At 48.7% G+C, this 27,658-nt stretch overlaps 15 protein-coding genes across 15 annotated transcripts in view; 7 read left to right on the top strand and 8 right to left on the bottom strand.

Moving 5' to 3' along the window:
* The window catches only part of MCYG_01487 (epstein-Barr nuclear antigen 1), a gene marked incomplete at both ends in the record, with an annotated part of 1,704 nt that extends 1,439 nt beyond the window's left edge, over positions 1-265 (bottom strand). The window contains one exon of the mRNA XM_002848507.1: positions 251-265. Coding sequence (XP_002848553.1) covers positions 251-265 — 15 coding nt within the window. The remainder of the gene's footprint in view (positions 1-250) is intronic.
* A 1,701-nt stretch (positions 266-1,966) lies between these two features.
* On the top strand, positions 1,967-3,391 carry MCYG_01488 (conserved hypothetical protein; the record flags this gene model as incomplete). The annotated part of the gene is made up of 1 exon (XM_002848508.1): positions 1,967-3,391. The coding sequence occupies one exon, from the start codon at positions 1,967-1,969 to the stop codon at positions 3,389-3,391; it is 1,425 nt and encodes a 474-aa protein (XP_002848554.1).
* A 331-nt stretch (positions 3,392-3,722) lies between these two features.
* On the bottom strand, positions 3,723-4,271 carry MCYG_01489 (uncharacterized protein; the record flags this gene model as incomplete). Its single annotated transcript, XM_002848509.1, has 3 exons — positions 3,723-3,831; positions 3,932-4,129; positions 4,174-4,271. 3 exons carry the CDS (start codon positions 4,269-4,271, stop codon positions 3,723-3,725), a joined length of 405 nt encoding a protein of 134 aa, XP_002848555.1.
* A 303-nt stretch (positions 4,272-4,574) lies between these two features.
* On the top strand, positions 4,575-6,586 carry MCYG_01490 (acetamidase; the record flags this gene model as incomplete). Its single annotated transcript, XM_002848510.1, has 6 exons — positions 4,575-4,838; positions 4,904-5,173; positions 5,266-5,407; positions 5,472-5,896; positions 5,955-6,138; positions 6,222-6,586. The coding sequence occupies 6 exons, from the start codon at positions 4,575-4,577 to the stop codon at positions 6,584-6,586; spliced, it is 1,650 nt and encodes a 549-aa protein (XP_002848556.1).
* A 320-nt stretch (positions 6,587-6,906) lies between these two features.
* On the bottom strand, positions 6,907-8,208 carry MCYG_01491 (uncharacterized protein; the record flags this gene model as incomplete). Its single annotated transcript, XM_002848511.1, has 1 exon — positions 6,907-8,208. One exon carries the CDS (start codon positions 8,206-8,208, stop codon positions 6,907-6,909), a length of 1,302 nt encoding a protein of 433 aa, XP_002848557.1.
* Positions 8,209-9,564: 1,356 nt separating this feature from the next.
* Positions 9,565-10,749, top strand: MCYG_01492 (conserved hypothetical protein; the record flags this gene model as incomplete). Its single annotated transcript, XM_002848512.1, has 1 exon — positions 9,565-10,749. One exon carries the CDS (start codon positions 9,565-9,567, stop codon positions 10,747-10,749), a length of 1,185 nt encoding a protein of 394 aa, XP_002848558.1.
* A 1,218-nt stretch (positions 10,750-11,967) lies between these two features.
* MCYG_01493 (ER-derived vesicles protein ERV29) lies at positions 11,968-13,200 on the top strand (the record flags this gene model as incomplete). The annotated part of the gene is made up of 5 exons (XM_002848513.1): positions 11,968-12,175; positions 12,267-12,379; positions 12,449-12,942; positions 13,012-13,076; positions 13,128-13,200. 5 exons carry the CDS (start codon positions 12,009-12,011, stop codon positions 13,198-13,200), a joined length of 912 nt encoding a protein of 303 aa, XP_002848559.1.
* A 1,238-nt stretch (positions 13,201-14,438) lies between these two features.
* On the bottom strand, positions 14,439-15,676 carry MCYG_01494 (conserved hypothetical protein; the record flags this gene model as incomplete). Its single annotated transcript, XM_002848514.1, has 2 exons — positions 14,439-15,608; positions 15,659-15,676. 2 exons carry the CDS (start codon positions 15,674-15,676, stop codon positions 14,439-14,441), a joined length of 1,188 nt encoding a protein of 395 aa, XP_002848560.1.
* An 873-nt stretch (positions 15,677-16,549) lies between these two features.
* Positions 16,550-17,112, top strand: MCYG_01495 (uncharacterized protein; the record flags this gene model as incomplete). The annotated part of the gene is made up of 2 exons (XM_002848515.1): positions 16,550-16,689; positions 16,947-17,112. 2 exons carry the CDS (start codon positions 16,550-16,552, stop codon positions 17,110-17,112), a joined length of 306 nt encoding a protein of 101 aa, XP_002848561.1.
* A 1,545-nt stretch (positions 17,113-18,657) lies between these two features.
* Positions 18,658-19,050, bottom strand: MCYG_01496 (small nuclear ribonucleoprotein LSM8; the record flags this gene model as incomplete). The annotated part of the gene is made up of 2 exons (XM_002848516.1): positions 18,658-18,929; positions 19,026-19,050. 2 exons carry the CDS (start codon positions 19,048-19,050, stop codon positions 18,658-18,660), a joined length of 297 nt encoding a protein of 98 aa, XP_002848562.1.
* Positions 19,051-19,562: 512 nt separating this feature from the next.
* On the bottom strand, positions 19,563-20,977 carry MCYG_01497 (basic proline-rich protein; the record flags this gene model as incomplete). The annotated part of the gene is made up of 2 exons (XM_002848517.1): positions 19,563-20,825; positions 20,891-20,977. 2 exons carry the CDS (start codon positions 20,975-20,977, stop codon positions 19,563-19,565), a joined length of 1,350 nt encoding a protein of 449 aa, XP_002848563.1.
* A 432-nt stretch (positions 20,978-21,409) lies between these two features.
* Positions 21,410-22,663, top strand: MCYG_01498 (conserved hypothetical protein; the record flags this gene model as incomplete). Its single annotated transcript, XM_002848518.1, has 1 exon — positions 21,410-22,663. The coding sequence occupies one exon, from the start codon at positions 21,410-21,412 to the stop codon at positions 22,661-22,663; it is 1,254 nt and encodes a 417-aa protein (XP_002848564.1).
* A 112-nt stretch (positions 22,664-22,775) lies between these two features.
* MCYG_01499 (60S ribosomal protein L1) lies at positions 22,776-23,687 on the bottom strand (the record flags this gene model as incomplete). The annotated part of the gene is made up of 4 exons (XM_002848519.1): positions 22,776-23,074; positions 23,136-23,329; positions 23,409-23,586; positions 23,669-23,687. 4 exons carry the CDS (start codon positions 23,685-23,687, stop codon positions 22,812-22,814), a joined length of 654 nt encoding a protein of 217 aa, XP_002848565.1.
* A 275-nt stretch (positions 23,688-23,962) lies between these two features.
* On the bottom strand, positions 23,963-24,655 carry MCYG_01500 (acetyltransferase; the record flags this gene model as incomplete). The annotated part of the gene is made up of 1 exon (XM_002848520.1): positions 23,963-24,655. One exon carries the CDS (start codon positions 24,653-24,655, stop codon positions 23,963-23,965), a length of 693 nt encoding a protein of 230 aa, XP_002848566.1.
* Positions 24,656-25,799: 1,144 nt separating this feature from the next.
* On the top strand, positions 25,800-26,732 carry MCYG_01501 (ADP-ribosylation factor; the record flags this gene model as incomplete). Its single annotated transcript, XM_002848521.1, has 4 exons — positions 25,800-25,963; positions 26,042-26,286; positions 26,346-26,411; positions 26,473-26,732. The coding sequence occupies 4 exons, from the start codon at positions 25,813-25,815 to the stop codon at positions 26,563-26,565; spliced, it is 555 nt and encodes a 184-aa protein (XP_002848567.1).
* Between the last annotated feature and the right edge of the window lie 926 nt (positions 26,733-27,658).

Consider the following 27,658-nt stretch of genomic DNA (forward strand, 5'->3'; position numbering starts at 1 on the left):
GCAGAAGTAGCGAAGTTGCTGTTCAGGAAGTCGTGATGCATTTTTGATCTATATAGAAAGTAAACATAAAGTAAACATGCACGGTGGGTCTTGCCAAGACGGGAGATGTTCCCGTCGAAAGCTTGGCATTTCCGCTTGGTAGTGCAGTGCATAAAATTATGTATAACTACATAGTATGCTCAACCGAGTTACAGATTAAAGGTACTCAAAGTTGTCGCTCCCAGCCAGCCAATAAAACGCTCCCCCTTACCATTGTGAAATCCATTTTAGTCATCGCTACCACATTTAATTTGCAAAACACCACACAACCAAACCGCAACCAATTTTTGAACTTTTCAACTCTCTCCATCCTTTATACAACCAGCAACCAATACCCTGTCTGATTTTCGTCTGCTGATCCCCTTCAAGCGGTGACTCTGTCCATCTAACATTTGCCGAGTTGTCAAGCCAGCAAGTGGACTCGGCTGGTGGATCATATCGTTGCATATTGCAGGATATCCTCCTCCCTTCCAGGGGATGCATATAAAACAACTTCTTTAGCCTATGCATATACCCTGAAAGAAAAACAAAAAAAAAAACATATATACCGCTGCAATCAAGCTTCCCTTTGCAGCAGATCAGCCTGGCAGCCCAAACCAAAAGTACGGCTTTTGCCCCAAACGTGTTCCCCAGCATCTAGCGTGCCGTCACGAAATCATCCATAGCCATTTCCCGGTGGCCTTTGTAAGACTGTTGCAGCGGAGGGCTCTAGCAGCGATCTACACCGTGCCATAATGCTTGTTCGACGTCGCACGTTTTTTTTTTTTTTTTTTTTTTTGATAAAAGTCCCCTGAGCACACCACTTTGATGCGCTGTGGTTGGCTGATCTTGCTACATATGTAGGCTGAATGTGTCGTACATATGTATACGCCAGAAAGGCTCAGCCTGACGGGCCAGAACCGATCTTATCTTATATCCTATATCCGGAGGTTAAAAATGCGCCTACTTCAAGGACAGGCCTTATATCGACCTCTCTATATAGTTCTTGGCTAGATGTATATTCTATGCGAACGTGAATGTAAGTATATGTGGCTGAAGGAAGAAGGCAAAGCCAAATGAGAGCAAACTTTATTCCTCATGAAACCAAGAACCAATAGCCCTAGGGCTATGCAACGCATGGATCCAAAACTGCATCCACAGCAGGTAGCCCGGAATCCTGCCGCGCTCTACCGTTTTCTAGCCAGAATTGTGGATTCTAAGCAGACGGGAACAACCAAGCTTAGGTTGCTGGCGGCGAATCCGAAAACAATGTCCGGTCTTCGGCGCGCGGTGCTAGGATGACTGACGCTTAATCCAGGGGAGAATGCTCTTGTTTGAGTTGCATTGCCTGCCAATCGATCTCCAGGCTGATCAGTGTCTCATAAAAAAAAAAAAAAAAAAAAAAGACTGCTTTGCAGATGATACAATGATCCGCCCGGTATCCCTCACTTTATTTTTTACTTCCCGTCATCTAGACTCGAGAGGTATATAATGTATACCTATCGCCTCTGACATGGATTCCGGGTGCATGACAAAAGGACGGACAACGATAAGAGGGCTGATCTATGGATGCCTCTCGTCGTAATCTCATAAATAAGCTTTGGATAATCAACTTTAACAAGAACAAGTAGGAGAAGCGGCATCCCCAGATTGCCGGCCAGCTTTGAGGATCGCCAGCTGGTTTTTTTCGGCTGTCTCGAAGGAGTGGAACATTGGAACAGCCAGGCGGGCGAAATAGAAGGTGTGGCGGGGAGGATCACCGATGCTTTTAGCCGTCACATACACAGGAAGGAAGCTTTGCTTATACACATTGGCACTTATACTTGGCCAAAAGTATATAAGGTCCCTCAACATCATCTTGAAGGATGGGGACGCCTTCACTCTGCCATCACCACCATCAAAATATCCATACCCAGCTAGAAATTGGCATCGAGCAAGTATTTTCAACATGCCTCTCATCCTTGATTCTACTTCTTCCCACCCAAAGATCCAGTCTTCGCCCATGGCAAAAGACTATAACAAACCATTCCTCCCCGCCATTGTTGTTCTCAACAGGCGATACCTAATCACCGACAATGGCTCCGCCGCCAAGGTCGGGGCAGCCGCATTTGCTGCTTCAGTGGTTCAGGCCTTTGTGGAAAGAGGAATCTTCTTGGGAATGATCCTGTACCACAGAGACGAGGATATCGTGGACCCTTACATCTCCAGCGAGGTCTTCAGCTCAATCTCAACAGTCACCATATCCTTCAACTTCCACATGGACCCTAACAAAGTCGCCAATGCCCTACTCAGCTGCATCAGAATCCTCAACGCTGCCAACCCCATGGAGGGAACCCCCATGCTATACTATCAAACCGACACCCTAATGGAGTACCATCCCCGTCACATCCCTCTATGCGTTACGCACCACGGCCCCTTTTTTGGAAGCTTCGCAACCATCTTCTCCAAGGAGGCCGCCGCCCTGGCATTCGGCAGCATGGAGAAGGCAGAGCATCTGGAACGACAGCAAAGCAAGGGTATTGAGATAATCAAAAGCCGGGAAAATGCATTCGTCCTCCAGCACTCACAGCTACAAGGCAACTATCTGGCCTCCAGAGGCGTCACCGCCTTACGTGAGCTGTGTCCGCCGATCGAACTTCTCACCGAAACGGAAGAGACCAAAGATGAGCTGCCCGAAAACATCACAGAATGGTTTAACTTTGATGGTGTAGTGATGTTCACCGCAGTTGCCCGCCTCGATTACTTCAAAAATATCGATCTGCTTGTTGACGCGGCAATTCTCCTCTGCGTCCAGGGTATCCCTCTCAGGGTCTTCATTGCAGGAGGCGAGCAGCCAGATAGCAAGGAGCATAGAGCACTCATGAACAAGGTGCCACCCCAGTACCAGCATCTGTTCCTCATGGTCCCTAAGGTCTCGAGATCCGCTTTATACAATCTATTCGCCGTGGCACGGCACACCGGAATTTTCATATGTCCATCTCGCTACGAGACTCTTGGTATTACCCCGTTGGAGGCGGCTCTCAATGGCGTTACCACCGTAATCTCTAACTCCAGCGTTGTCGAAGCCTCCAGATTCTACCCGGAGAAATTCCGGTTCAACGCAAACCCAGAAGACCTCTCGAAGCTAATTGTAAAGCTGTCTGGGCCGCGAGGAACGTTGGCTCACTCTGGCGACCTAATTCGCCTCCACATTGGAAAGTCTATCCAGGGCAGCAAATTCCGCTCTGATCTTCTCGATGCATGGTCGGACTTCTCGGTGCAATACTTGAGCACACTTGTAGACGAGGTACAACCCGTGCATCCGTCTCTGTGTTTGGAAACGCCACAGGAGCTTGGGATTGGCATCAAGGAACGTATACGAGTGGTTGCATGAGCAGGGAGAGAGACAATGAGTGGAGAGCTGCAGAAGAGCCGAAGGAGGGTATAATTTAGATCAGAGTGGGTTCACGATGGGGACAGGATTTGCGTCTTTCTTATGACTCTTTTTTAGATCTTATCTTTCTTTTTTACCTTCTTTCCCCCCTGTCATAGCTTTTGAGAAGCAGACACTATACTCCTTGATGGATGGTTTGTTTAGAATTGTTGATCCAAAAATTCCACTTCTACAATATATTATTTAGAGACGTTATCTTAAGGTTATCACGTGAATACTCAGTTGCCTCTTTGGTCTTTCCCCCTGTCCGTAGTACTTCTGCCAACATCTATCAAGAGCGACGACGATTCTCTTTAATCCCAGACACCACCGTGCCGCTACATAACAGATCTGTGGATAGACGATGAGGTAGACGTCGAATGCGAGACATGCGGTGGATTCTGCAATTAATCACCCATTAACCGAGTTCTATACATAGTATGGATTCTCATCCAAGGTGGCTCCTCCGAACCCAGTCAGCAAAATTACATATATACATACCTTGCAGGATGATACAGATAGGACGACCCCTCTAGTGGGCCACAAGAGGTCGGGGCCCTTCCTCTCTCCCGCGCCGGGAGCGGAAGCCCTTTGCAAACCCGCGCCCCACGCGCCTGAAGGGACAACGATGTAAAAGGGTACATCAGTACATCGGCCGGGCTGGGGATGACGGCTCTCTGCATCCCCGAGAATCCCTGCCTGGCTCTTTTCGACGCACAACAACGTCAGATTGGTCCACATACATATGATCACCCTTGCTCTTGGCGATCTTCTTATCTCGACTCCAGTTTTTCGACTCCATCGACCCGGGATCCCATTCGGTACGGACATAACATGTCATAGTGCCGGCATTGCATGGTAGCGAATTGTGAACGCAGCTGTCGGTTTTAGCCTGTTTATTAACTCTTTCGTTCATTCCTACCAATACGGAACTAAACAAAATACCTCAAGGTGAGACGTACTGTCCTACGTGGCCTTGTTCCTCGTTGGTGGTATATAAATTCCGGCCTCCTTGACCAGAATGCGATATCGCAAACAATCTCATTTGCTCGTCTGGATAGGCTCTTCCGCACGCCCTCTCTCTCCCATGCCTCGATAGAAACTATTCTGCACCGATAAACTAAAGGGAAGAATATAACTAAGAATGACGCAAGCGCAGGATAGCCTTGCGCGTTTCCAAGCTCGCCGGGAGGAAGCCCTTTCCAAGGTAGACGTTGATCTATCCCGAATCCCAGAGAAGCTGTCCGGCAACGTGACAGACATACCGAGACAATGCCTTTCTCAGGAGGATATTGGCATTACCGAATCATCCGCTCAGTTTTTAATCACCTCTCTCGCTGAGGGAGTCCTCACGGCGACCCAGGTCACCAAGGCTTTCCTTCGTCGTGCAGTCATTGCACAGAAACTGGTGAGTTGGAGTAATGGACTATTTAGAAGCGTAGCGAATTATACATTTTGACTGGAGCCCTTTAGGTCAACTGTGTCCATGAACTCTTGCCGGAGCGAGCACTCGCACGCGCAAAGGAGCTAGATGAGTACTTCGCAGAGCACAAGAAGCCGATTGGGCCCCTCCATGGCCTTCCTATCAGTGTCAAGGCTCATATGGGCGTCAAGGGGTGCGATACCAGTTCTGGATTCGTGGCCTGGGCAGGACGGCCATCGCCCGATGATGCCGAGCTTCTCAAGATCCTGATTGCTGCTGGAGCAGTGGAATACGTGAGAACAACAGAACCACAGGCACTGGTGAGTGTATATTCCAAAAATCACACTTCCTTGCATTAAGTTGCGACTTCTATACGATCTAATCCTGGCTTACACCGTTTTGTGCCCGATAGTTGATGTTGGAAACAAAAAGCAATGTCACCGGAGAGACCCTGAATCCCCACAACATCGCTCTTACCCCTGGTGGTTCGTCCGGTGGTGAATCGGCACTTCAGGCACTATATGGCAGCCCGCTTGGGATTGGCACAGACATGGGTAAGGCTGTTTATGAAGGGTTGAATCCTCTCCGTCCTTGGCATTAATTCATGTCTATGTATAGGTGGCAGTATCCGCTCACCAGCTTCAAACTGCGGCATATACGGGTTCAAACCCACAACGCACCGAATTCCTCTTACAGGGTGGACTGCCTATAACATTGGCGTTGAGACGATCTGGGGAGCAGCCGGTCCGCTATGCCCAACATTCGAAGGCATCGGCCTATTGATGAAAGTCATCCTTGATGCTGAGCCTTGGCGCAAAAGTCCAAGCCTGCACCAGGTCGGCTGGCGAGAACATCCCCAATGTATCAATCCGAAAGGAGAAAAGAAGTTCAGGGTCGGCGTTATGTGGGATGACGGCATTGTAAAGCCGCTCCCACCGGTAACTAGAGCCTTGCAGGAAGTTGTGGCGAAGCTCAAGTTAGTCCCCGGTGTTGAAATCGTTGAATGGAAACCATACCGCCACGACGAGGCGATGGATATCCTCGTGAGTTATACCAACCACTCGGCGACTATAGCGCAATACTGACAACCCCGCTATATAGGCTGGCCTCTATTCCCCAGACGGCGGGAAATCATATGAGGCACTACTACAGGAAGGTGGAGAGTCTGCCCTCCAACTCGCAAACTGGGTCGCTAAGGAAGGCCCTGCTGTTAAAGCCCACGATCTACCTGCTCTATGGAACCTGATGAAGAGACGCGAGGCATACCGATTCGACTATCTGACCGGTAAGAACGCCATTAGATCGAATATACTCATCCCCACCCCACACATCTTGATATCAAACTAACCTATTATTAACCCTACGTAGAATGGAACAAACTAGAGCCTGACATGGACATTATTCTGTGCCCTGCACACCCTAACGTGGCTCCCGTCCTCTCCACCTCCCGCTACTGGGGCTATACATCTATCTGGAATATCCTCGATTACCCAGCTATTGTATTCCCAGTTACCAGGATCAATCCTCGGCTTGATACCAAAGAAACTGGATACACGCCTAGAAACGATGACGACGCTTTGTATCAGGACAACTATGACCCTGTGGTCCAAGCCTCGGCTCCGGTCTGTCTTCAGTTAGTTGGCAAGAAGATGCAGGATGAGATGGTTGTGCAGGCAATGAAGGAGATCAAGGACGCAATCAGCTTGCCCTTTGTTAACTGTCTAAATGGATGATTTATGACTTTTTTCTTACGTATTTTTGTCTTCTGGTGTTTTGTGCCAGGAGGGTTGTGTAGGGAAGAGTCTGGGGACGTAAATACTATCCATGGATACTCAATTGTTAGGGAAAACATCATTTACTCTATCAATGCCATTATCTGAGGTAGTCCCCATTTTTCTAACCAATATCATACTATGAACAGGCCGTTTAATAATACTACTTTTTGCTGCTGGACTTTCCGACGGCAACACAACTTATCCAAACAGCGGCAGAGGTCATCAGCCGAGCTTCCACCGTCTCACTATATTCATCCGAAAATGATAGCAACGTCTATTTACTGTGCGGTATGCGGGCGATGGATACCCATGTCAACGCTCAGACGCTGTGGCTCACCACTGCCATTCGGGATTGCCTGCACACTCGAGCTACGTGCTCGGGGTGCTGCTGCTTTTCCAGGTACTTCCAGGCTAGAATCGCAACTCTTCCTCAATTTCAGTCCAGCCTGTCTCTCGCAGGCTTCGGCGCCAGATACTTGAAAAGTCTGCTGTCTATTGGGATCGACCTGGTTTGGGAGCAGGGTAGGAGGCGATAGACTTGTCACTCTTGCGTCAAGTGCCGCATGCTCTTCTATGTCAACTCGCGTGCCTTGATTCCGGAGATAGGCCGCCGCTGCCGCAAGCCATGACCCAACCCTCCTAGACTTGGGTTTGGCCAACGATGGATTCCCCAGTGTTGCCCTCGGCTGGATAAATCTCTTTGTCGGAAGGACGTCTGATCCTGTCTCCCGAGACTTCTGACCCTTCTCCCTTATCTTGCGGAATGCAGCTAGAGTGATCCCCGCACCGGAGATGGCTACCAGTATCGCAAAGAGAATGTAGAATATATGCCATTCCTTTTGCGCCCGCTCAGAGCAGTACTCATCAATCAACCGCTCATTTCTACGCGGGAAGCACATGTTGCACATTTGTGCCAGTGTAGGCTTCAGCTTGGCTCCCCCCTTTGTCACACAAGTCGGGGTAAGGTCGCCAGGGGAGCATGCTTGGTCACGACAGGTAGGCGGCCTGGTAGCTGTTTGGGTCGGTCGACTTCTGTCTAAGTCGCCTGTCGCCCCAAGCCTTCCGGTCTGTCGGGGATCTGTGTTGTCTCCCGGCTTGACCAGGTTGAACCGTGACTTTTGGTCGTCTCTGCGCTTGTTCTGACTTGTAGGCTTGTTGGTAGAGGAGCTCCTGAACCAGCGTATAAGAGAGTAGATGGCCTGTCTGCAGGATCTCACCTTTGATCCACTGATCTGGACAAGGTCGTTCGGTGCCCTTTCCGTGGAATAGGGAAGAAGATCTTCGACGCATGTCTCAAGATCCGCCATCAATCGCTTAAGAGTAACCTGGTCGCTCATCTTATTCTCAATCACATCATCATCTACTCCTTCTGCGACATTGTCAGTGGTGACGGTAAACCAGGAGTGAGGAACCGGCGAAGCACCGTGTTTGCTAGCTTCCTTAGTCACAGGGCCGCGAATGGTATGGTCCTTGAGGCTCGTATGCACACCGAGATATCCTCGCGGAATCGACCATGCCGACACCTGAATGTTCTGCAGGATGACAATGCAGCATGCTAAACACAGAACAGGATTCCACATCTTGTCGGCTCCTGACCACAACGTCTTAAGTGTTTGTATAATACTCTACATGAGCCCGACATGTTTCCATCTTGCTTCTGCTTGCTCTGCATCTTGCGTCTTTCTTTCGTCTTTCTTGCGCCTTTTGGCTGGTGTTGCTGTTGAAGGCGCGACTCTACGGTCATGCCTCCTTTTGTAGGTCTAGAAAGTAATATCAGCGTTTATTAAGAAAAAACAATAACAAGGATAAGGACGAACTCCACGTGCCGACTAAGGCGAAAGAAGTCAAGCGGTAAATCCATTAAACATGTTTAAATGTTTCGATACTTGCTTGTGGGAAAAAAAAAGGAGAAAACCCTTGGAGAAAGCAGACGACAATACGAGGCCAACAGAGCCTGCGTCCTGCTTGTTCCTCGAGGATGAAACGACCCCTTGCCGCGTAAACCTGATCGTGTTTGAGATTCATCTTCTGTCGTCCTACAGATGAGAGAGATCGAACAGATATATATAAGACTGCGATGGTCCAGCGTCCTGTCGAAAGACCGAGCTCACAAGCAGCCTCCATATCTGCTGGCCACGTAGCTTATAATCCCGAGATATACCAAGTAGATTTCGTAAGAGAAGCTCCATCCAAGGAGACTCGAGGCATTGCCAGGCTGATTAGCAAGGAAACCTGGCCAAGTCTGCCTGTTTTTTTTCATCATACGTATAAGTATCGTGTCTTCTTCTCTCCTTTTCTTCTCGTCGGCCCCATCCTGATCAACTGTTTCATCTGGCCTCCTTACAAAGCGGACCGCGTCCAGAGCCTCGTCTTCTTCTTTCTTATCTCTGTTTCATATCTCGTCCTGCCATTGTTGTCGTTGTTGACGTTGTTGACGTTGGCGTTGGTAGTTCTGCTTTCTCCTGGCTCAAAAGGGAAAACCTCCTTAGAAGTCTTCTTCTCCTTCTCATCGCATTCTCAACCGCAAGAACTACAGCATCAACAAGAACACCAACCACGAGGACAAGGTCGCCTCCTTTGTACATAGTAAAGAGATGAGTGTCTACCTGGTGAGTACCAAGGGAGCCCGGCCCTTATCCCTGCTGTGAGCCCGTCTGACCCTGTGCTCGCAGAACAAGCCACCTTCGCATCCTCCCCTCTAGCAAGACAAAGACCGACCCTTACATCGACACCGTCCGGCGCCTATTTCGACTCAGCGTCAACCTACACTGCCCCTTCATGTTCGTTTAAACTGCTGTCAGATTGCTTCCCTTCGACAACCAGCAACCCCGGACTCCCTGGGGTTTTTCCTCCTGACTGCTCGGCGTTTGCGTTAAACCTGGGATAAATAAGAAGACAACCGGATAGATACTATATACTCTTTGACCGCAATCAGCATGAATCCGTACTTGAGTTGGGCGATTCTGCTCCTTGCTGCGGGCGGACTCGGCTACTACTACAAGAATGGCTCGACAACCAAGTCAAGAGCTGCCTTCCTGAAGCCGAGTGAGAGGCAAAACACTGCCTCGCCAGGGAGCAAAAAGGGAAAACAGCAGCGCAACAAGCCACGCAAGAATCCGCAGCAGGAAATCAACAGCAACTCTAGCGAGGGTAGCAACAGTGCCGCTGCACCGGTAGCCGTACCTAAAGCCGAGAAGGAGCACAAGGTCGTCGATGCCGAAGAGCCGGTTTCCACCAGCAATGGGGGAATGGACGACAACTACGAATTCGCCAAACAGTTCTCCAAGGCGATGAGCGGCACTCCTCTAGCTGCCAAATCTAAGACTGGCACCAGTACAAGAACAAAGAAGCAGCCCAAGCAGCAGCAGCAAGAACAACTACAACCTCTCCCAAACGCCAATGGAGATATGCACGCCAACCATGTCTCTACTGCTACCTCCTCTACCGCCGGCGCAGATGCGGACGACGACATGTCTCCCATCAACTCACCCCGCATCAAACCTGCTGGCGATGTCAGCGACATGCTCGAGGAGCCTGCTCCCGCTGCATCCGTCCTCCGCCTTACGGGAGACGTCGAAGGCGCCCAGAACGGCAAGAAAAAGAAACAAAGCGCCTTCAAGTCGGTAGAGACGAAGAAGCAGCGCCAGGCCCGCCGTAAGCGCGAGGAGAAGAACGAGATGGTCAAAGAGGCAGAGAAGGCCAGACGCGCAATGGTCGAGAACCAGATGCACACGGCCAGAGAATACGAGAGACAGCAGGCCAAGTCAGCGGCACCCTCACCACCCACAAATGCTTGGGCAACATCGCCCTCCACGCTCGCACACACCACCGGCGGCGGCAGCAACGGTGCCAGCAACACCAAGCCGTCTGCCATGCCACTGCTCGACACCTTTGAGCCCTCGCAACCAACCTCCAAGCAGACGGGCGAGAAAAAGCCATGGACGAAAGACCTTCCGTCGGAAGAGGAGCAGATGAGGATGCTCAACACGCTGAGCAGCGAGAACGAGTGGACGACCGTCTCGAACCGTAAGAAGGAGAAGCGCGGCAAGGGTAACGCCGAGTCGATGAGCGAAGCCAGCAGCTCGGAGGTACACGGCAACCCCGTTGAGGCCTCGTGGTAGTTAACGACACGATTTCTTTTCTTCTTTTCCTTTACTCAAAAAACTTATCATGAACCAGCATAGAGAGGACTCCATCATTCACCAACCACCCATCTCTTCCAGTCGATCCATACAATTACATACATCCGCTCCAGCATTCCATACTCTGCCCTTCTCTCCCAGCATCCAGGCCAAGCTCTCTACATTTATTACAGGTCTCTTTTTTTTCCCTCATCCTGCCCCCTTTTTTTTTTTCAACCAAACTACTAGCTCATGGCGTTATGGCACCTTTTACGTTGCCTTTCAACGGGCGGAGGGAATACTATCCCGCCCTCCTTTCAATTCCATCCAATTTTCCCGGTCTTTTCTTTTTCCCTTCCCCTTCTCGCATCGATGTCTCTACCTTGCTTCTCGCTTCAGCTGTATTTATTTATTGGTTTTCGTTTTTGCTTATTGCCCTTCGTCCCCCTTTGCTTTTTCCTCCCGAGTAACCGCCCGCTGCTTATTTCTCATCGCTCTCGCATGTCTACCTCTTGTTCAAATTGGGCCTTTTGGCTTCGGATTATCCTCGTCCTGCATCAGCCAGAGTTGCCCCTTTTTCTCTCTCTCTTCCTGCTTTATGCCGGTTTTATGCTGACTCTTGGCCAACTCTTCTTGTATGTCTTAGTAACAGTTAGTAGCCAGTCTTCTACCTTCTCTCTTGTACTTTAATATCTTCTTCTCCGTCTCCTACGTCTTCTTCCCCGTCTTCTTCTACGTCTTCTCTTCTATATGATCTTCTTAATATATTCTTATATCCGATCCCGTGACCTAACAACGTGACCTTATCGCATCGTGGCTTTTTCGCCTTTAAAACAACTTTCAACTTCTTCTTTATTAACAACGCAAGACAAGAAAAAAAGAGACTCGACTTCGCCTTCGCTGCCTGCTTCGTCCCCTTCCATAGCGACGCCTGGCCTCAATTGACTCTCTGTCTGGCCGCCCTCGAGCTGTGAGAAAGCTCGAAAGGATATAAAGTGTTTGTTTTATCCGCCACGCGAAACCCACCGTCATCCAAGCCAAATGCTAACCAAACAGCCGAAGAAGAAAAAAAAAAAAAGAACCAGGGGGATCCTCGTCTCTCGTTTGCACAGGACACATATACACTTAAACCGAACAAGACTCGAGCCTTGAACAAACGGACTGCACTTGGAGGCCGTTTGTCTTCCTGCAGACGAGACAGATATTTATATTACCACACACCAAAAAGTACACGTCTACCTATACATCTCTCCTAGAAGATGGCCCAAATCCGCGGTACGGCGGGGTACAACCTGGGACATCAGAACCCCTTCGTCGGCCCCGGCAGAGAGCAAGCTACCAGCGACCCGAGCCCGTTGGATGCCATTCGGGAACAGACGAGCAAGATTGAGGACTGGCTAGACAGCGTCGCTGATCCAATCAAGCCGTATGTCGCCTCCTATTCACCCTTTCTACATGATGGGGGAGAGACATCGAGAAGACGTGTATGGACAGCTTTAAACTAACTGGTTTGACAGACATCTGCCTGCAATCGGTCGATTCCTGATCGTCGTCACCTTCTTGGAAGACTCGCTGCGGATAGTGACGCAATGGACTCCCCAGCTCGAATACCTCAACCAGTACAGACACAGTACGTAGGAGAAGAAGACCCGAAATATCGTTTAACAATTGAAGTTTCTCGATCTAAATTCTACTATAGTCCCATGGGGTTTAACACACCTTTTCCTCATCCTCAACGTCATTGTTATGCTCTCTGGTTCCGTCCTTGTTATCGCTCGCAAGCACAGTGAATACGCTGTTGCAGGCCTTCTTGGCGTCGTGGTCGCCCAAGCTCTTGGATACGGCCTCCTTATCGACATAACCTTCATCGTCCGCAACCTTAGCGTCATCGGCGGCCTTCTCATGGTTCTATCTGATTCCTGGGTGCGCAAGAAGTTCATGCCCGCCGGCCTTCCACAGCTCGAGGAGAAGGACCGCAAGATGTACGTCCAGTTCGCCGGCAGAGTTCTCCTCATCTTCCTGTTCATCGGATTCGTCTTCTCTGGTGAATGGAGCTTGTGGCGAATCATCGTCAGCTGCATTGGTCTCGTCGCCTCGGTCATGGTCGTGGTTGGATTCAAGGCTAAATGGAGTGCTGTCATCTTGGTCGTTGTCCTGAGCGTTTTCAACGTTCTCGTCAACAACTTCTGGACGGTTCGTATTCCAAATATTTGTTTCCCCGTATTTGGTGGTTCCACTAGCTAATTTGGCTCTCAATAATAGCTCCACCCCCATCACCCTCACAAGGACTTTGCCAAATACGACTTCTTCCAGATTCTTTCCATTGTGTAGGTCTTTCTTCTGTATACTCTATATGCGCTCATACTAATTATCCATAGTGGCGGTTTGGTTCTCCTTGTCAACATGGGCCCTGGACAACTCAGCATGGACGAGAAGAAGAAGGTGTACTAAGCGAATGGCTCTTCTACAAAAGAATACCCACGCGCTTCCTGCAAGGGATGAAAGAAAAGCAGAAAAAATCAATGAAGAATATATCATGATGATGTGAAGGACACCTACTCGCTTGCATAGCCCAACACCACCATCCAATCTACCGCCAATAACTAGAAAAAGCCGCCTCTAGGAACGATTTTTTTCCCCTTGTCTTTTTGCCATATCATGTCATGTATTCCATGTCACACCGATCCTGTCCCCCCTTCCCATTCATTCCATTATTCGCAATAGCCCTATATCCTGTTGACTTTGATCTTCCGATTTCCTCTACATTCCAGTTCCTATTCCAATCTACATCAGTTGGGAAAGCCTGAGGGTCACATTCATATATATATCTACGGCATGATCTATTGAAAATGAATGAGTTGTATCATTTTTGTCTTTTATCTTGACTATTTCATATCCTCTTTTGTCTTTTATCCCGTCTCTACTGAGGGTCAACCGTTCGGTTTGCTTAGTGTTTTCTTTCCGTTCTAGATCATCCCCGTACTCTTTTTCTCTGCTTAGCTGGCTGGAGGCGGAGGTCTTAAGAGGGATAATGGCGCAAGATGCCTTGGCTCTAACTTGGGGTATTTTAGTTGTTAGTATAGATGAAGGACTACTGTCTACTTCTAGCGAAGATTCCGCCTATTCAGCTACTCCATATATATTGCCATAATCCATAGAAGTAAGCTGAGAAGAAAAAAAAACAATGAAGAGAAGATCTTGATTGTAATAACAATTAGCCAGAAGTAATTAATATATAAAGCCGAGTCAAAGAATAAACCTACCACCAACGAAGAAAAGAATCAGAGTAAAAAACAACTGTGCTAGCCTGCTTGCTTGTTTGCTGAGAGGAAATTCTTAGGGAACAGAAGAAACGCAAGGAAAGCAAATAAAATATGCAAATATCAGAATCAGACCGTGCTGTCCTAGTAGTGGGTTTGTGTGAGGGCGAAAGGAAAATATGATATCAAAAGAAAAACGAAGAAGAACGGGCAGCTTCACAACAAAAGACAGTATAGACAGGCCGATGCATAGCATGGCGGCTTAATGCAATGTGGGAGAAAAAAAAAAGAAAAATAACGAAAGAAGTAGAGACAAAAAAAGGGAGGGGGAGAAGAAATATATACAAGAAAAAACGCCATTTTTTCTAACTCTTTTGCTTTACCTTTTCTTTGTACTAGGAAGAAGTAGAAAGGGAGAAGAAAAAGGGATTAGAAGTCCATACTCCATCTGTACGTTCTGATGCGATCGAAGCGATCGATTCCGTCGTCATTGGCTGTATGGTCGGAGTCAGGGTGGTCGACGTCGTGGAGCTCGATGGTGCTGGTGAACGGCAGCTTTGAAACGTTTGAATTGTTTGTGGTGCGAGGCCAGGGGGTGGTGGATGATGGGGTGATGGGGCGGAATGCCTTACCACTATCGACGGTTTCTTTGGATGTTGGGCGGTATTCGGTTTCATATCTATGATGCTGACGTGGCTTGGAGGGTGGCAGACTGGGTAGGGAGACGTAAGGTTTTAATTCGAGCGGTGAAGCGGTGCTGGAGTCGTTGGATGGTGAGAGAGCGAGTTGTTGATGCTGGTGGTAATCGGATGGCCGTCTGCATACTTTAGGAGGAGAAGTTGTTGTTGTAGATAACGGCGGGAGTGATGGACGTGTGTCTGGGGGCTGGGCGGTGGTTGAGAGGGAAATGGACGAGTTGATGGGTATCAGGCCACGGGATACAGTCGCCGCGGTTGAAGATTTGCGTGAGTTTGTAGTAGAGTTGTTTGCAACTGACCCAGTGGTTTGTGCAGAAAGCGGCTGAGCGAGCGCTGGGCGTCCGTCTGCGTCAAGACAGGCGGTACTGGGCAATGCCTTGATACCCCTGAGTAGCGGGCTGCTGCTCGCCGAGAATCTCGAGGCAGGATCTGCTCTGATCTTGCCCTCCATGACCTTTGCACTTGGCGGCGGCTGAAGCATCCATTGAAGCTCCTCTTTGCTCATGAGTGCACTCGCAATTGGAGGGTACACATCGTGTATTTCCGGCGGCGGATCAATCGAGTACTTTGACGAACCTCTGGTCGCTACCCGTAGACTCGAAGACGACCGCTTCCCGTCAGACCCCCAAAGCACCTCGTCGTCTCTCTGATACCGAACGCTATTCCATCGACTGGCCCGGCCGCGTGGCTCGTCCTTCTTATCCTTTGGTATCGACAAGTCCTCCAGCACACCCGTCAGCACCGCTCTCTCCGTCACGACAGGCTTGTCCTTATCCAACGTAGCCAAGTTCCTCTGGCTTCCCGTCCGACTGGCAGTATTGTTCCTCCCCCTCCTCACCGGCGGCCCAGGCCCCAGGGCGATCTCTTCACTCCAGTATGCATTTGTGCTGAACGGCGTTGGCTGGTAGAACACAGGCTGGTCCGTTACGAGGTCACCCCTGCCAGCCTCACGTGCTGTTCTGACCGCATCTCTCCTCCTCTTCCTTCGCTCAAGATGTTCTGTGCAAGGAGTACAGGCTGCGTAATAAAATATCGCAGACTGGGCGCCTCTGAACAGCCACATCACCTGTCGTGGAAGGTTGCTCGCCTCTCAGCTCACGGCTTCGCCAGGAGGCAAGTCAAAGCACGCAAAAATGTGCTGGAAAATCTGCGCATTTGAACTGGGTAGGGATTGCGAAAGGTGAATCGGGGATAATGACTGTTAATATGAGCCGCCTGGGGAGATTATTCCTGAATGAACTTGAAACGTAAGGCGCTACTATGGTGGTGAAACCTGCTCGAAAGACGGGGCAATTGAGGCGGTTAGCAGGAGTTAGCAGCGGAAAAAACAGTGAAACAGGGTCAGTCTTTGGCCAGCAAACTGTTGTGCGGGTATCATCTTCCCTTCAGAAAAAAAAAAAGGAGAAGAGCGACGGGGGGGAGAGGGAGAGAGACAAGATGTCAATGGCAGCGAATTAAATGTGATTTGGCCAGACGAAGCGAAAACGAAAAGAAAAAGTGCCGTGCACAGGCCTCTCTGTGGCTGCCCAACCGGGCCACGGGGGTGCCAAGCTCGCCAAGGCATAAAAGTGGCGTCGCGGCCCCACATCCCCACAGCATCCCCTTTCGGTCTAGCGCAGCGTAGGGCGGGCCAATCATGTGAGACTTCTGTTTGACGTGCGCCAAGCGCGCTTCTCCATCCGAAGTCACTCAAAGTATCGACAAGTAACAGCTGCAGGACATGGACGCTAAAGGTACAGTTACGGACTTATATTTCATGACGTATATAACGTTGACGTTGAAAGTGGAAAGGCGGTATGGGTGCCACTGGCATGGGAGAAGCAAGATTCGACACACGGTGACATGGAACTCTACGGAGAATTGGCTATGAAAGGCTCAAGGAAATATCCTTTTGATCCCTTCATCTGTTACTGCCCTCTATTCGATAATGGCCGACCGTCTGTTGTTGAGGCATATATCCGTTCTCCACCCTCGCCGCCCACGTAAGTCCCGCACTTAGCGTATGTTGTGCGAGCTGAGATGACGTTGGCTGGTGACGAGGCTGACAGCCGGCGCCATTTTGGATATATGGCCCTCGCGCGGTATCTACAGAGTTGCACAGCGGACGACGCAATCTCAACTATAAAAGATGGGAGCCTGGTTAGCAAAAGCCCCAGAGAGAGTTCCAAAAAAAAAAAAAAACTTACTGCTTCTCTCCATAGCTATTAGTATAGCAGCGGGGTACAATACCCTTGGGCAGGCTAAAGACTCCCCTCAGACGCGCAGAGTTCGTTCAAGAGACCAGCTTGACCGGAGCTAGTTGGTCTTTCGCCCAGTCCTTTACACGTTGTTCCTCATCGGGAGAGCGGAAAGAGGGTCAAACTTACTATATACAGGTCATGGAAGTACGGCTGATGATGGGTTGATCTCTGAAAAATGCGGAGAAGATGATGAGAAGAAAAGGAGGAAGATACATCTTCTAGTTTAACAGCATTTCTTCTTTGTTCCGTTAAGCTAGGATGAGAAATGTATGGAATGGACACGGAAGGTGAGAGCTACATCGGCCTCACCTACATAGCACTCCGGAATGAAGAATACTAATATTGCGGCATCAGGTTGGTAAGTAATACCGTGGATAATTTACGTTACCGACAGATATTCATGCAACAGCCACGAAAATATACTTCAAGGCGATATGGATTATGCATAAAAGAGTTTATACACGAAGCTACTTCTAGGTACTTCCTCTACACGTGCGATAAAGAAACGGCGATAAGCAGCGTATACAAAAGGGATATACTACCAGCAACTCGACTTATCAAGGAGTTGTAATCATGCACATGCAAGAGACGGCGTCGTCTACATGTCTGCATGTCTAGCGGTGACCATCCCGAGCACCCCGAGAGAAGATCTGGAAAAGCTTCTTTTATAAGCTTTCGCCCGACTCGCCAAACACGACGGCCCTGCTTTTGCATCGCCTAGTTTCTTGGGGGTCGGACAAGCAGATATATAGGATCAAAGAAACAGCTGCAGTGTCCATCTGGCTTGCATAGTACGGCTCTCTTCCAGGTTCTGCTAGCCGGTCTTAAGCCAGTATAATATACCGTAGTGAAAAGTTAGATATGTGAGCTGAGGTTACTTCATAGCAATGCCAATTCTTTGGCCCATACGCATCAGGACCTTGCTAGCGAAGGTTCTTATCTTGTCGTATACCACAAACAATACATTACCACGATAGACACTGTTTATACTAATGAGAGAATACCGTAGGCTGTTAAAGGTCGGTGGTCTCGGGTTTCAGTTGGTTAAAAGACTCAAACTAGATTTTGTCGACTAATGAAGAGAAGCTATATGCATGTACAAAGGCTTACTTCGCATATCAACGCCTTAGCCGATATATTATATAGGGTTGGTGCCATGCTTTACTCCAATTAACCTCCCTGAAATATATGGATCGAGAATGCAAGAATGCGTGAACATTAACAATACTGACTAAACAGCCTGGACCTCGTTTATATTTCACAGCATACTCCCAGATTCCGGCATAATTAATATAATTCCACCAGTTCCAACCAAGTTATCATGCCATAACTATAGAATGCTCCCATGCGACCTACCGAATAAACGTCCTCGGACAAAATTTCAGAGTCAGGCAGACGAGGGTATTTCTTGAGACCCAAAAATGACAAGGTGCAAAGGGAGTTCGTCCGTATCCGTCTTCGGCATCATTATCAACAGCGCATAACCTCCATAAGCCTTAGAGATGGAATAAGCAAATAGCCCTTTCTCGCGCCCAATGCAGCAGGGATAAACGACCGGACAAACGAACAAGATAGGTTGCGAGAAGACCAGTCTAAACGGGGGGTATCAATAACCATCTCGCCCCTGCGTTTCCTCTTTTCTTCCCCTGTCCTCCAACCCGTAGGCACCGGCACTGGAATTGTCTCTCTTCTCTTTTATATACCCCCCCGTCAAGCGTTCTTTGTATTTCTGACCACCTCACCCTTGACCTTCGACCAATCTATCTTCTCATCCACCTCTTCGTCTATCTCCCCGCAAATCACCACGTTATCCCCTCGTATCAAGTAGAGGCCATGTTCTACCTCCGAGCTGGGCTCTGGGTCATCTGGCGTCCGAATTATTCTCTCGATTGTTTGTGATAAGACGAGGTTTGTGAGCTGGTCTGTTGACAGGAGTGTGCCTATTAGTGTGCGGCCGTCCACCGTGAGGACAAGGATTTTTTCTATACCAATTCATCGTTAGCCCATTGCCTACATATCCTGAAGATTAATTTTCGGGGAAATTACGGACAAGGGGCTGAAAAGGGAAAGAGACGCACTATTAATGTAAGATTGAAGGGACATGGTTATAGCTCCTCGCTGCTGTCACTTCCCATCCAGAGGCAGAGAGCCCCTGTTTCGATGCGCGTGATAAGAGAGAAACTGGTAAAAGCCCGGCTATTCGACTTCGAAAGATTGCGCAGTTATAAGAGATGTGTCAACTAAAGAGTATAGGGTAAATTTAATCTGTCAATATCAAAAATTGAGCCTTTGAAGATGTTTTGTTCACGTTTAGAGCAATTTAGACCTTCGCGTTTTGCTTCGACATATTATGTGCTGAGTCAGCATCAAGCAACAACCAACGATTTACTACGTAGAAGTATGAGAAGCAAAGATGAACGCATGGCTATACCGGTCAACAGTAGTTAGATGGGGCTAAGGCTGGGTAAAAAGAGAAAAATAATCGCACTGTCCCGCCAGTCCATGCATCCCATGCAGTATATATGCTATAACTTCCTCCTAAACCCAAAAATGTCAAACATGAAGCCGATGGGACAAGTAAAAACAAAGAGAACAATCCATAAGACAATCCCGTTTCATGAGAGAGACGTTAAATCTAAAGGCACACTGCTACCCCTTCCGGCCCTGTACATCTTCTGGCCACCCATAAACTCTCTAGGTTTTGGGAACTGCGATTCATTCTGGAATTTGAACCGAGGGTCCTCGATTCTTATTCTGCCGTTGGATGAGGAACCCTTTTGGGCCCCAGGACGCTGCGAGCCGCCATTTGTGAGGGTATAAGAGCTGGGGTCAAGCATGGATCGTACAGGAGGTTGGTGATGTGGTGCATTGTGTTGGTTATCTGAAAACGAGGAAGGGCGAGAAGAAAGTGGAGTTGATACAAGGGAGGAAGTTCGTGCTGATGAAGGAGGCGAAGTTGGCGGAGGAGGCGGCTGGGATGGGGGAGCAGTCGGTGGTGGAGGGGGTGGTGCTTGTGGGGATCCGTAAGCATTGCGCGCAGCCTGCATAGCTATCGACGATGCTTGGATTCCATTTGCGATAGCAGGTGCTGGAGCTACTGGAGGGGGCCTGGGTGCTGTAGACGGTGGAGGTGGAGGAGCTAGAGGCGGCGGAGGAGCGGGTGATGTAGATGGCGGCGGCGGAGGAGGTGCAGCAGGCGCGGAGACCATTCTCAAGGCTGGAAGACCAGGTGGTGGTGGTGGGAGCCTTCCAACGCCTGGAACGGGGGGTGGTGCGCGCGGCGGGGGTACTTCTGGTGTGGACTTTCCTGACTGTAGAGAAATTGAAGAAGACGGCCTGGAGGCTGGCCGGGGTGGTGGCTTTCTGAGATTTGCTACTAGTGGGTTCACAGGAGGTGTCGATGGAGCTTCCGTAGATGGCGGAAGGGGTGGTCGGAAGCTAGGTGCTTTATTGGATGGGATTGGAGGCTTGGGAGCAGATCCCGTAGGTGGTGATATCCTTGAGCTGTTTTGTGATTCGGAATCTGATAGATATGATGCATTTGAAGTTGCCCCAGTATCTATACCACCGCGCTTCTTGAGTTTAGGCATCCCACCGGCAAATAACCCGCCTAGCTGTGGCGCCGATGGAATACCGTCGTCTCCCCTAGTCTGCTCATTCCCAGCACTGTTGCTTCTTATTCTATTCCCAGCACCTCCCGGGGCTAGAGGAGCCAGTCCACCAGGGGGCTTAGGTGCCATCCCAGGAACCGGAGGGGCGCCAGCAACTGGAGGGCCTCCCGAGCCTCCAGACGCCTTCCCGATAAGAGGTGCAGATCTGTCATTCGTAACGGTTTTCTTAAGCTTGGTGCCTTTTGAGATATCCGAAAGGAGGGCAGTCTGTTAAAGTATCAGCATAAATCTTGGTATCAAGTCACTTGTAGACTGGGAATCAACTCGCTTACCCTGGGAGGTCCGCCTTTGGGAGGTCCAGCTGCCTTCCCAGGCATAGGCGGCGGCGGAGGAGGTGGAGGAGGAGGCGGCGGAGGCATCTTTGCAGTATGAACGTGAGAGTTGTAACTATTTCAGCTGGAGGGAGAGGCGAGGTATGACGCCGGGCAAGGCGATGGTTGAATCATATAGCGACAGTCCTATATGGAAGATTGTAAGATGCAAGGCCAGGGATTAATCCTCCGCCAACTTGAGCTCCTTTATAATATCCCGATGTACCGGTTTCTGCCTATCCGTGTTGAAACGAGTTTTCCTCTAGGCAGATATCAATCCAGGCTTCGAGATCATGGTAAAACGTTGCTGGCTGACGACGGTGTTTTGCGTGGATGTGGTTGAGAATCCGCAAAGTTGATGATTTCGTGGCGGTGCAAGTTCATATTACATAAGCATATCTTTCCCATCTTCAAGAACGAAGAGAAGAAAAGACGAAGAAGACGAGAAGAAGCAATTGTGAAGGCAGGAGATAAGTTATTATGAAGCGTATCGGCCTTCAAGCTCAACGGCGAGCTCAAGGCTCTCTCTGCCAGCTCTGCGCCTTTTCCACGTCCTCAACTCCACGCAGGTTTACGCCCTTTTCGCGCGCGGGCGTTGACAGGAGGAATCCATGCGATATCTTTTATAGCAGCAGAAGAAATGCTCTACGGCGGAATGAGTTTACATATAGATATTCGTCGACTGTTGCTGCGGCTCAGTCAGATACCCACGATGATTCCGCCGTTCGAGAGATAATATCCGAGAGCAATTCGATAATATCAGGCACAGCCATACCACCAGAGGAGTCGGTCGTGAACATCCTAAAGCAGAGTCAGGCCATCATCGAAGCTGGTCAATCGGTTAAAACAGCAGAAGTCCAGCCGGATACCAAACCGAAGAAGGATGCCATCTCTTCCCTCCTCAACCTTGATGAAGAAGAAGCGACGGCGGCACAAAAGAAACCAGCTCGAGCACAGAAGAAGGATCCTTCCATAGCCACATCAGCAATATCAAACATGTTAAACGACTTATTACAAGATCCGAAAGTTTTTATATCACCTGAGATACTGAGGCTCTATACTTCTATTCAATGCCAACTCAAGAAGGCCGACTATATACCCACCATATTCACCCTTTACGCTAACAAGCCCTCTCCACGCTCCAGTGGCGGGAAAATAACATATAGTCCCGCCAATCCGAAGAGCCCACAGAATGCAATTCCTCCTACAGTTGCCAATGATGCTCTCGAAGTGGCCATGGAGCAGCGGAATCTCCCTTTGGCCTTGGCTATCATCGACAGCGCATACTGCACACCCGCCTTCTACCGCTCGAAGATCATCCGACAGGCATCTTTCCCCCTCCTGGGACTGCTCGCTACACCCCCCGCAGCATGGGCGATAGCATCGTACATCTCAACCCTTCAGAATACCATGGACCCATCGACGGCCAGGGGGATTGCATTTTCTGCCATTCTTGCATATGTCACCTTTACTTCCTCTGTAGGGGTAGTCGCAGCTGCTACTTCGAACGACCATATGCGACGAGTGGTCTGGATTCCAGGAACGGCGTTACGAAGCCGCTGGCTACGGGAAGAGGAGCGAGAGGCTTTAGACCGAATTGCGCAGACATGGGGGTTCAAAGACCCGTTGATGCGAGGCGAGGAGGTTGGAGAAGAGTGGGAGGCTCTGCGCGAATTCATCGGCATGAGGGGGATGATTTTGGACAAGACTGATCATATGGAGGGTATGGAGTAGACTTGGAGAGCGTGAACTTCCAGCGACATCCTGTATTTATACTATAAACTACTGTATTTCTACGCATTTAAACTACGACATACGATGAAGGAATATGTTCTCGTCACGTTGAGTTCATTTTTTAAGATCAGAGCTAAACTACTAAAGCTTAGTACACTCTCTTTGGTGGAGACATGGAAGCCTTGATGGTAAGACTTCCAACGTTCTGCCAGCCCTTCTTCAACAGGGAGACGAGGTAGTTGATGGCCAACATGATGTTAGCAATGAGCTCATCCTCACTCATACCAACATTGCCTATAGCAACACCCAAGCAGAGTTCCTTCTTAAGCTGGAACTTGATGGTGGACTTGACGTCGTTCATCTTGTTGCCGAGATCCTCGTTGTGGGAGACGGGGGTAGGGAATTTACCAGCTAGAAGTTAAGTTAGTACCTTGAAATAGGTAGTGAGAAATATGAGAAAGCTAACACTTACCCTTGGAGAGACCGGGACCCAGGAGACGAGGAATCTGTCGGACCAAGGAGTCAGAGGCAAGGAAAGCATCGTACTTGCGTGCGAGCTTCTTGATGAGCTTCTTGTTCTTGTTGAGCTTCTTCAAGTCGTCAGAGGACATGGCATCGACGCCGAGATGCTTAGCACGGTCGATATCATGCTGGTCACCGAGAACGCTATATCAAAAAAAACCAATTCTAGTCAGCACTTCACCCTCTCATGCATTTGTTCTATTGTTGTCTCGTTGAAGCGTACCAGATGCTCATTCTTGGGCGAGGAACGGTTGGCAGCTTGATAGTGCCGGAGAAACGCTTGTCACGTTGAGGGTCATAGTTCTTCAAGCCGATCTGGAGCTCGACGGTCTCAACGAAGTTTCTCTTCTTCTCGTTGTGAGAGTAGTCCAGGAGCTGCTGGACGTTGGTACGCACTCCGGCTGTTCAATATCAAGCCGGTTAGTCAGGTCTTCTTATATTTTTCGCTACCAGGTTTATTCGATTGGAGGGGCATCAACATACCGACTGTGATTTTAGACATGATGAATACAGTCTTCCAGAAGAATACTTCAAAATATTCTTATGGTGAGGATTTGCGCGTTTGTCGTCAGAAAGTTTTCGATCTTGAAGCCGCTTTTTTTTGCGTAGCTAAAATGTGGGATGCCCTAAGCGCTAGCGGTATACAAATTAGGGTTGTATATATCACGTGCATATATTATATTACATAATCATATCTATTAAACGCAGAAAGAAGAAAAGAAACATTAAAAATGAAGAAAATAACGAGGAGAAAGGAATAAAAACAAATAATAAAAATCAAAGATCATAGTTATGAGACCAGGTCATCCCTAACGGCGCCGTTAAGTGGTCCCCCACACAATCAAGGTCCGAGTCGGCGTCAACATGACAGAACCCGCATCTCTCATACAGCCGAATGGCAGTAGGATTTTCACGCTCGACAATGAGAGAAAGATGCAGCTTGCTTACTGATTTCTCCTTGCCATCTTCCCTTGTATGATCTTTCATCTCAGAGACCAGCAGCTTTCCGACACCGCGCTTGGTTGCTTCTGGTAAGACAAACATCGAGACGGCAAAGTAGGTGGTTTCGGCGCCCTCGAAGGCCCCCTCTGTTTCAGGCTGCATCCAATCCATAGACAAGAACGGCTCCCAGGGACACTTCGTAGAACCGACATCAAGCACCTTTGGCCCGAGGAGGACAATCATGCCCATCCATTCATGATTTTTCAGCTTATCAACATCTTCATCGGCGGTATTATCTTGTTCAACACAGACAGCCACAAACGTTGTGGACATTGGGTTCCGAAGTCGTTGGGCCCACTGCTCATCGGTGAAGGCGCTCTCACGTTCATAATTGGAGCTGAATGCCTCTGGGTATGTCTTTAGTGCTCTTAGCCGAGCATCTCGATATCGATTGTATAGTGCTGTCAGGTCTGATGGGGTAACTGGCCCCTTTGGAACTTGAACGACTTCCACCCGGCTTTTATCCATGTTTGAGGAGGTTATATCTGGTAACAAAATGTCATGTTGGGGCTGATAGCATCTTCCCCAGGATTGTATCTATCTTTAAATACTCCATAGAGACCATCGTATTCACTAGGGTGACTCACAATAAGGCGAGGATGGGATCTCAAGATCTCAACGGAGTCATCCGTTACAATGTGGAACCGTCGTAAGAGAAACAGATTTAGCGGTATATCAATAGTCTGATATCTGACTCGATAGACTGTTGTACTTGAATGCTGCCCGTATAATAGCCAACCTCTAATGATTCCATCTTAGGGAGAACTCCATAGACAAGAGATTCTAGACGTTAGCTGCCATATCATCTCATGGTCTATGATATTCAGGGACACGATATATAAGAGGAAAAGGCCAGTTAATCCTTGTCTACTCTGTATATCTGCTATAGTTGAATAGCATTAACACCTACATCAACACCAACACAGACTAGTGTTCACGGTGTGAGAAGAAGCAATAAGCGGTTCCTTTTTTTTGCCTCCACCCACCAGAATCCTGCTGCCTAAAACAGGTCTATGTGTCCTTTACTAGACAAGATATATAGCCACTAGTGACCTCTTCTCTTCCTCATAACACAACGTCCATCTTCCGTTTGTTCCTGTTATATCAAAAGTGCAAGTCACGTTGTCTCTGGGGGAATTTTTTTTTTCCTTTTTGGCGCCTTTCCTAGTTGAGCCTTTTGACGCTTGCCACCAAAAACTCCTCCGACTTTATCGAAATTCTTCCTCATCACCAGAACAAACCCAATCAACACCAAACAAGACAGATACCACGGCGTTGTTAGATAGACAGACAGCGCACCTCCAGCCTTGATCCTGTCGCCGCCTTCAGCTTTGACCGGACTTCCCCGCAGCGTAAGTCTCAGGGAAAAAAAAAACAAACCTCCTGCAAGGCCCCTGTGAAAGGTGTCTTCATCATCCCACCACCGCTTCACTATATAGTACAACAGCCCAACTACCAAGCTTGCTCTCGTCTCCTAGTCTTTTACCTTATATATGCCCTTCGGCTAGACGGATCAAGACCGCCTACACCGATACCTCCATGCTAACGCGTTTCGCTGGCTAACGCATTCGCAGGCACCCTTTTTTCCCCTTCTCTCCCCCTAACCCCACTGCAACACCGCCAAGATGGGTATGTCATTTTCGAAACTCCTCGATAAGTTATGGTTTGGCAAGAAAGAGATGCGAATTCTCATGGTCGGTCTCGATGCTGCCGGAAAGACCACCATCCTGTACAAACTGAAACTTGGCGAGATTGTCACAACCATCCCCACCATCGGTAGGTCTCCCACCCTCACGATTCGACAGAGATGAACCACGGAAGTAGAACAAGAACAGAAGCTGACGGAGTGATCAGGATTCAACGTTGAAACTGTCGAATACAAGAACATTCAATTTACTGTGTGGGATGTCGGTGGTCAGGACAAGATCCGACCACTGTGGAGACACTACTTCCAGAACACCCAGGGTATCATCTTCGTCGTCGACAGCAACGATCGTGACCGTGTCGTCGAGGCCAGGGAAGAGTTGCAGAAGATGCTCAACGAAGACGAGCTACGGGATGCTCTACTCCTCGTCTTCGCTAACAAACAGGATCTGCCCGTAAGCACGCCTCTTCTTCCCCTTTGTACTACGTTAACAGCTGCTTACGACTACTGTAGAACGCCATGAGCCCGGCCGAGATCACCCAACAGCTTGGTCTACAGACCTTGACACGACGTGCCTGGGTAAGAACTTGCCTTTAACCTTGCTTTTTTTTCGATCGGACTTTCCACTAACCATAGGTAGTACATCCAATCCACTTGCGCCACCACTGGAGATGGTCTCTACGAGGGTCTTGAATGGCTTGCCGGTGCCCTGAAGAAGGCTGGTTACGAGTAAATGCCTCTCTATTATAATGGTTAATGTGAATCCTCATATCTGCAGACATTATCACTGTATCATGATGGCGCAGAACATAGGGAGGCTTGGGACACGGGACATGTTTTTTTATCATAGGTCTTGTTGCTATTTTCCTTTGCCCTGTGTGAAAACAAACTCTTTTTACCAAACATTTTTTTTGTCCTTGGCTCTCTTCCATGCTATCATCAGCTGTCTGCCTGATGCTCTTTTCTCTCTTCTCCGATATACTTATTCCCTCTTGCCACTCCACACATTTTTTGATAACTGCAACATCCTGGCCAAATGAAAAAAAAAGGTGTCTAGGTGCAAGGACTTTGTTCTTTCCCTCTGCATATCAATATTGCCTTCTTCCCCTTTTTTCCTACTAACTTATTTTCTTTATGAAACTGCAACGCCCTTCCTATCCAGTCCAGTGCTTTATAGTCATGCAGGAGTCAACATCTTTACATCTTTTACCTCTTTTCTACAAACGGGCATTTCCCATGGTTTAACAAAAACGGTCTTTCTGCATCTGCTATATCTATCATTGCACTTCTCTGGGTTGGTTTGCAATATGCCTACTTATATCCTATTTCCCTCCCTTTTCCCCCTGTTGAATTTATATACATATGCCTCTCTCTTTGCCTTCTTCCCCTATCCAAGAGAAAAAAAAACCTATATATCCCCTTACCACCCTGCCCTTGCATTCTATAGACGCCTTGGCCCAAATGTAAAGAAATATCAAATATGCTGTGGTCTATCTTATCTCTCTCTTTTCTTCTCTACACCCTTTTTATACCCATGTCAACCACTTATGGTAGTCCTCCTTCACTCTGTCCTGTCCCATGGACAGTCTGATGTCCTTCATGTCGGCGACGCACTCTCTGACCATGTCTATAAAAGACTGTTTTCTTGTGCCCCAAGCAATAGCTTCTGCTATAAACTCTTCTACTGAAAGCTTTGTCTGTTGTTTACCAGGTCCTGTCATAGCAACAGACAGTTTCCCCTGAGTAGAGGAATGAGAAATCATTCCTCTATCTCCCTCTCTGTCTCTATTTCTTCTATTTCTCCAATCATATCTATCTACCTAGAT

Source organism: Microsporum canis, genomic scaffold, assembly GCF_000151145.1.
Source record: "Microsporum canis CBS 113480 supercont1.2 genomic scaffold, whole genome shotgun sequence".
NCBI classification, from domain to species: Eukaryota; Fungi; Ascomycota; class Eurotiomycetes; order Onygenales; family Arthrodermataceae; genus Microsporum; species Microsporum canis.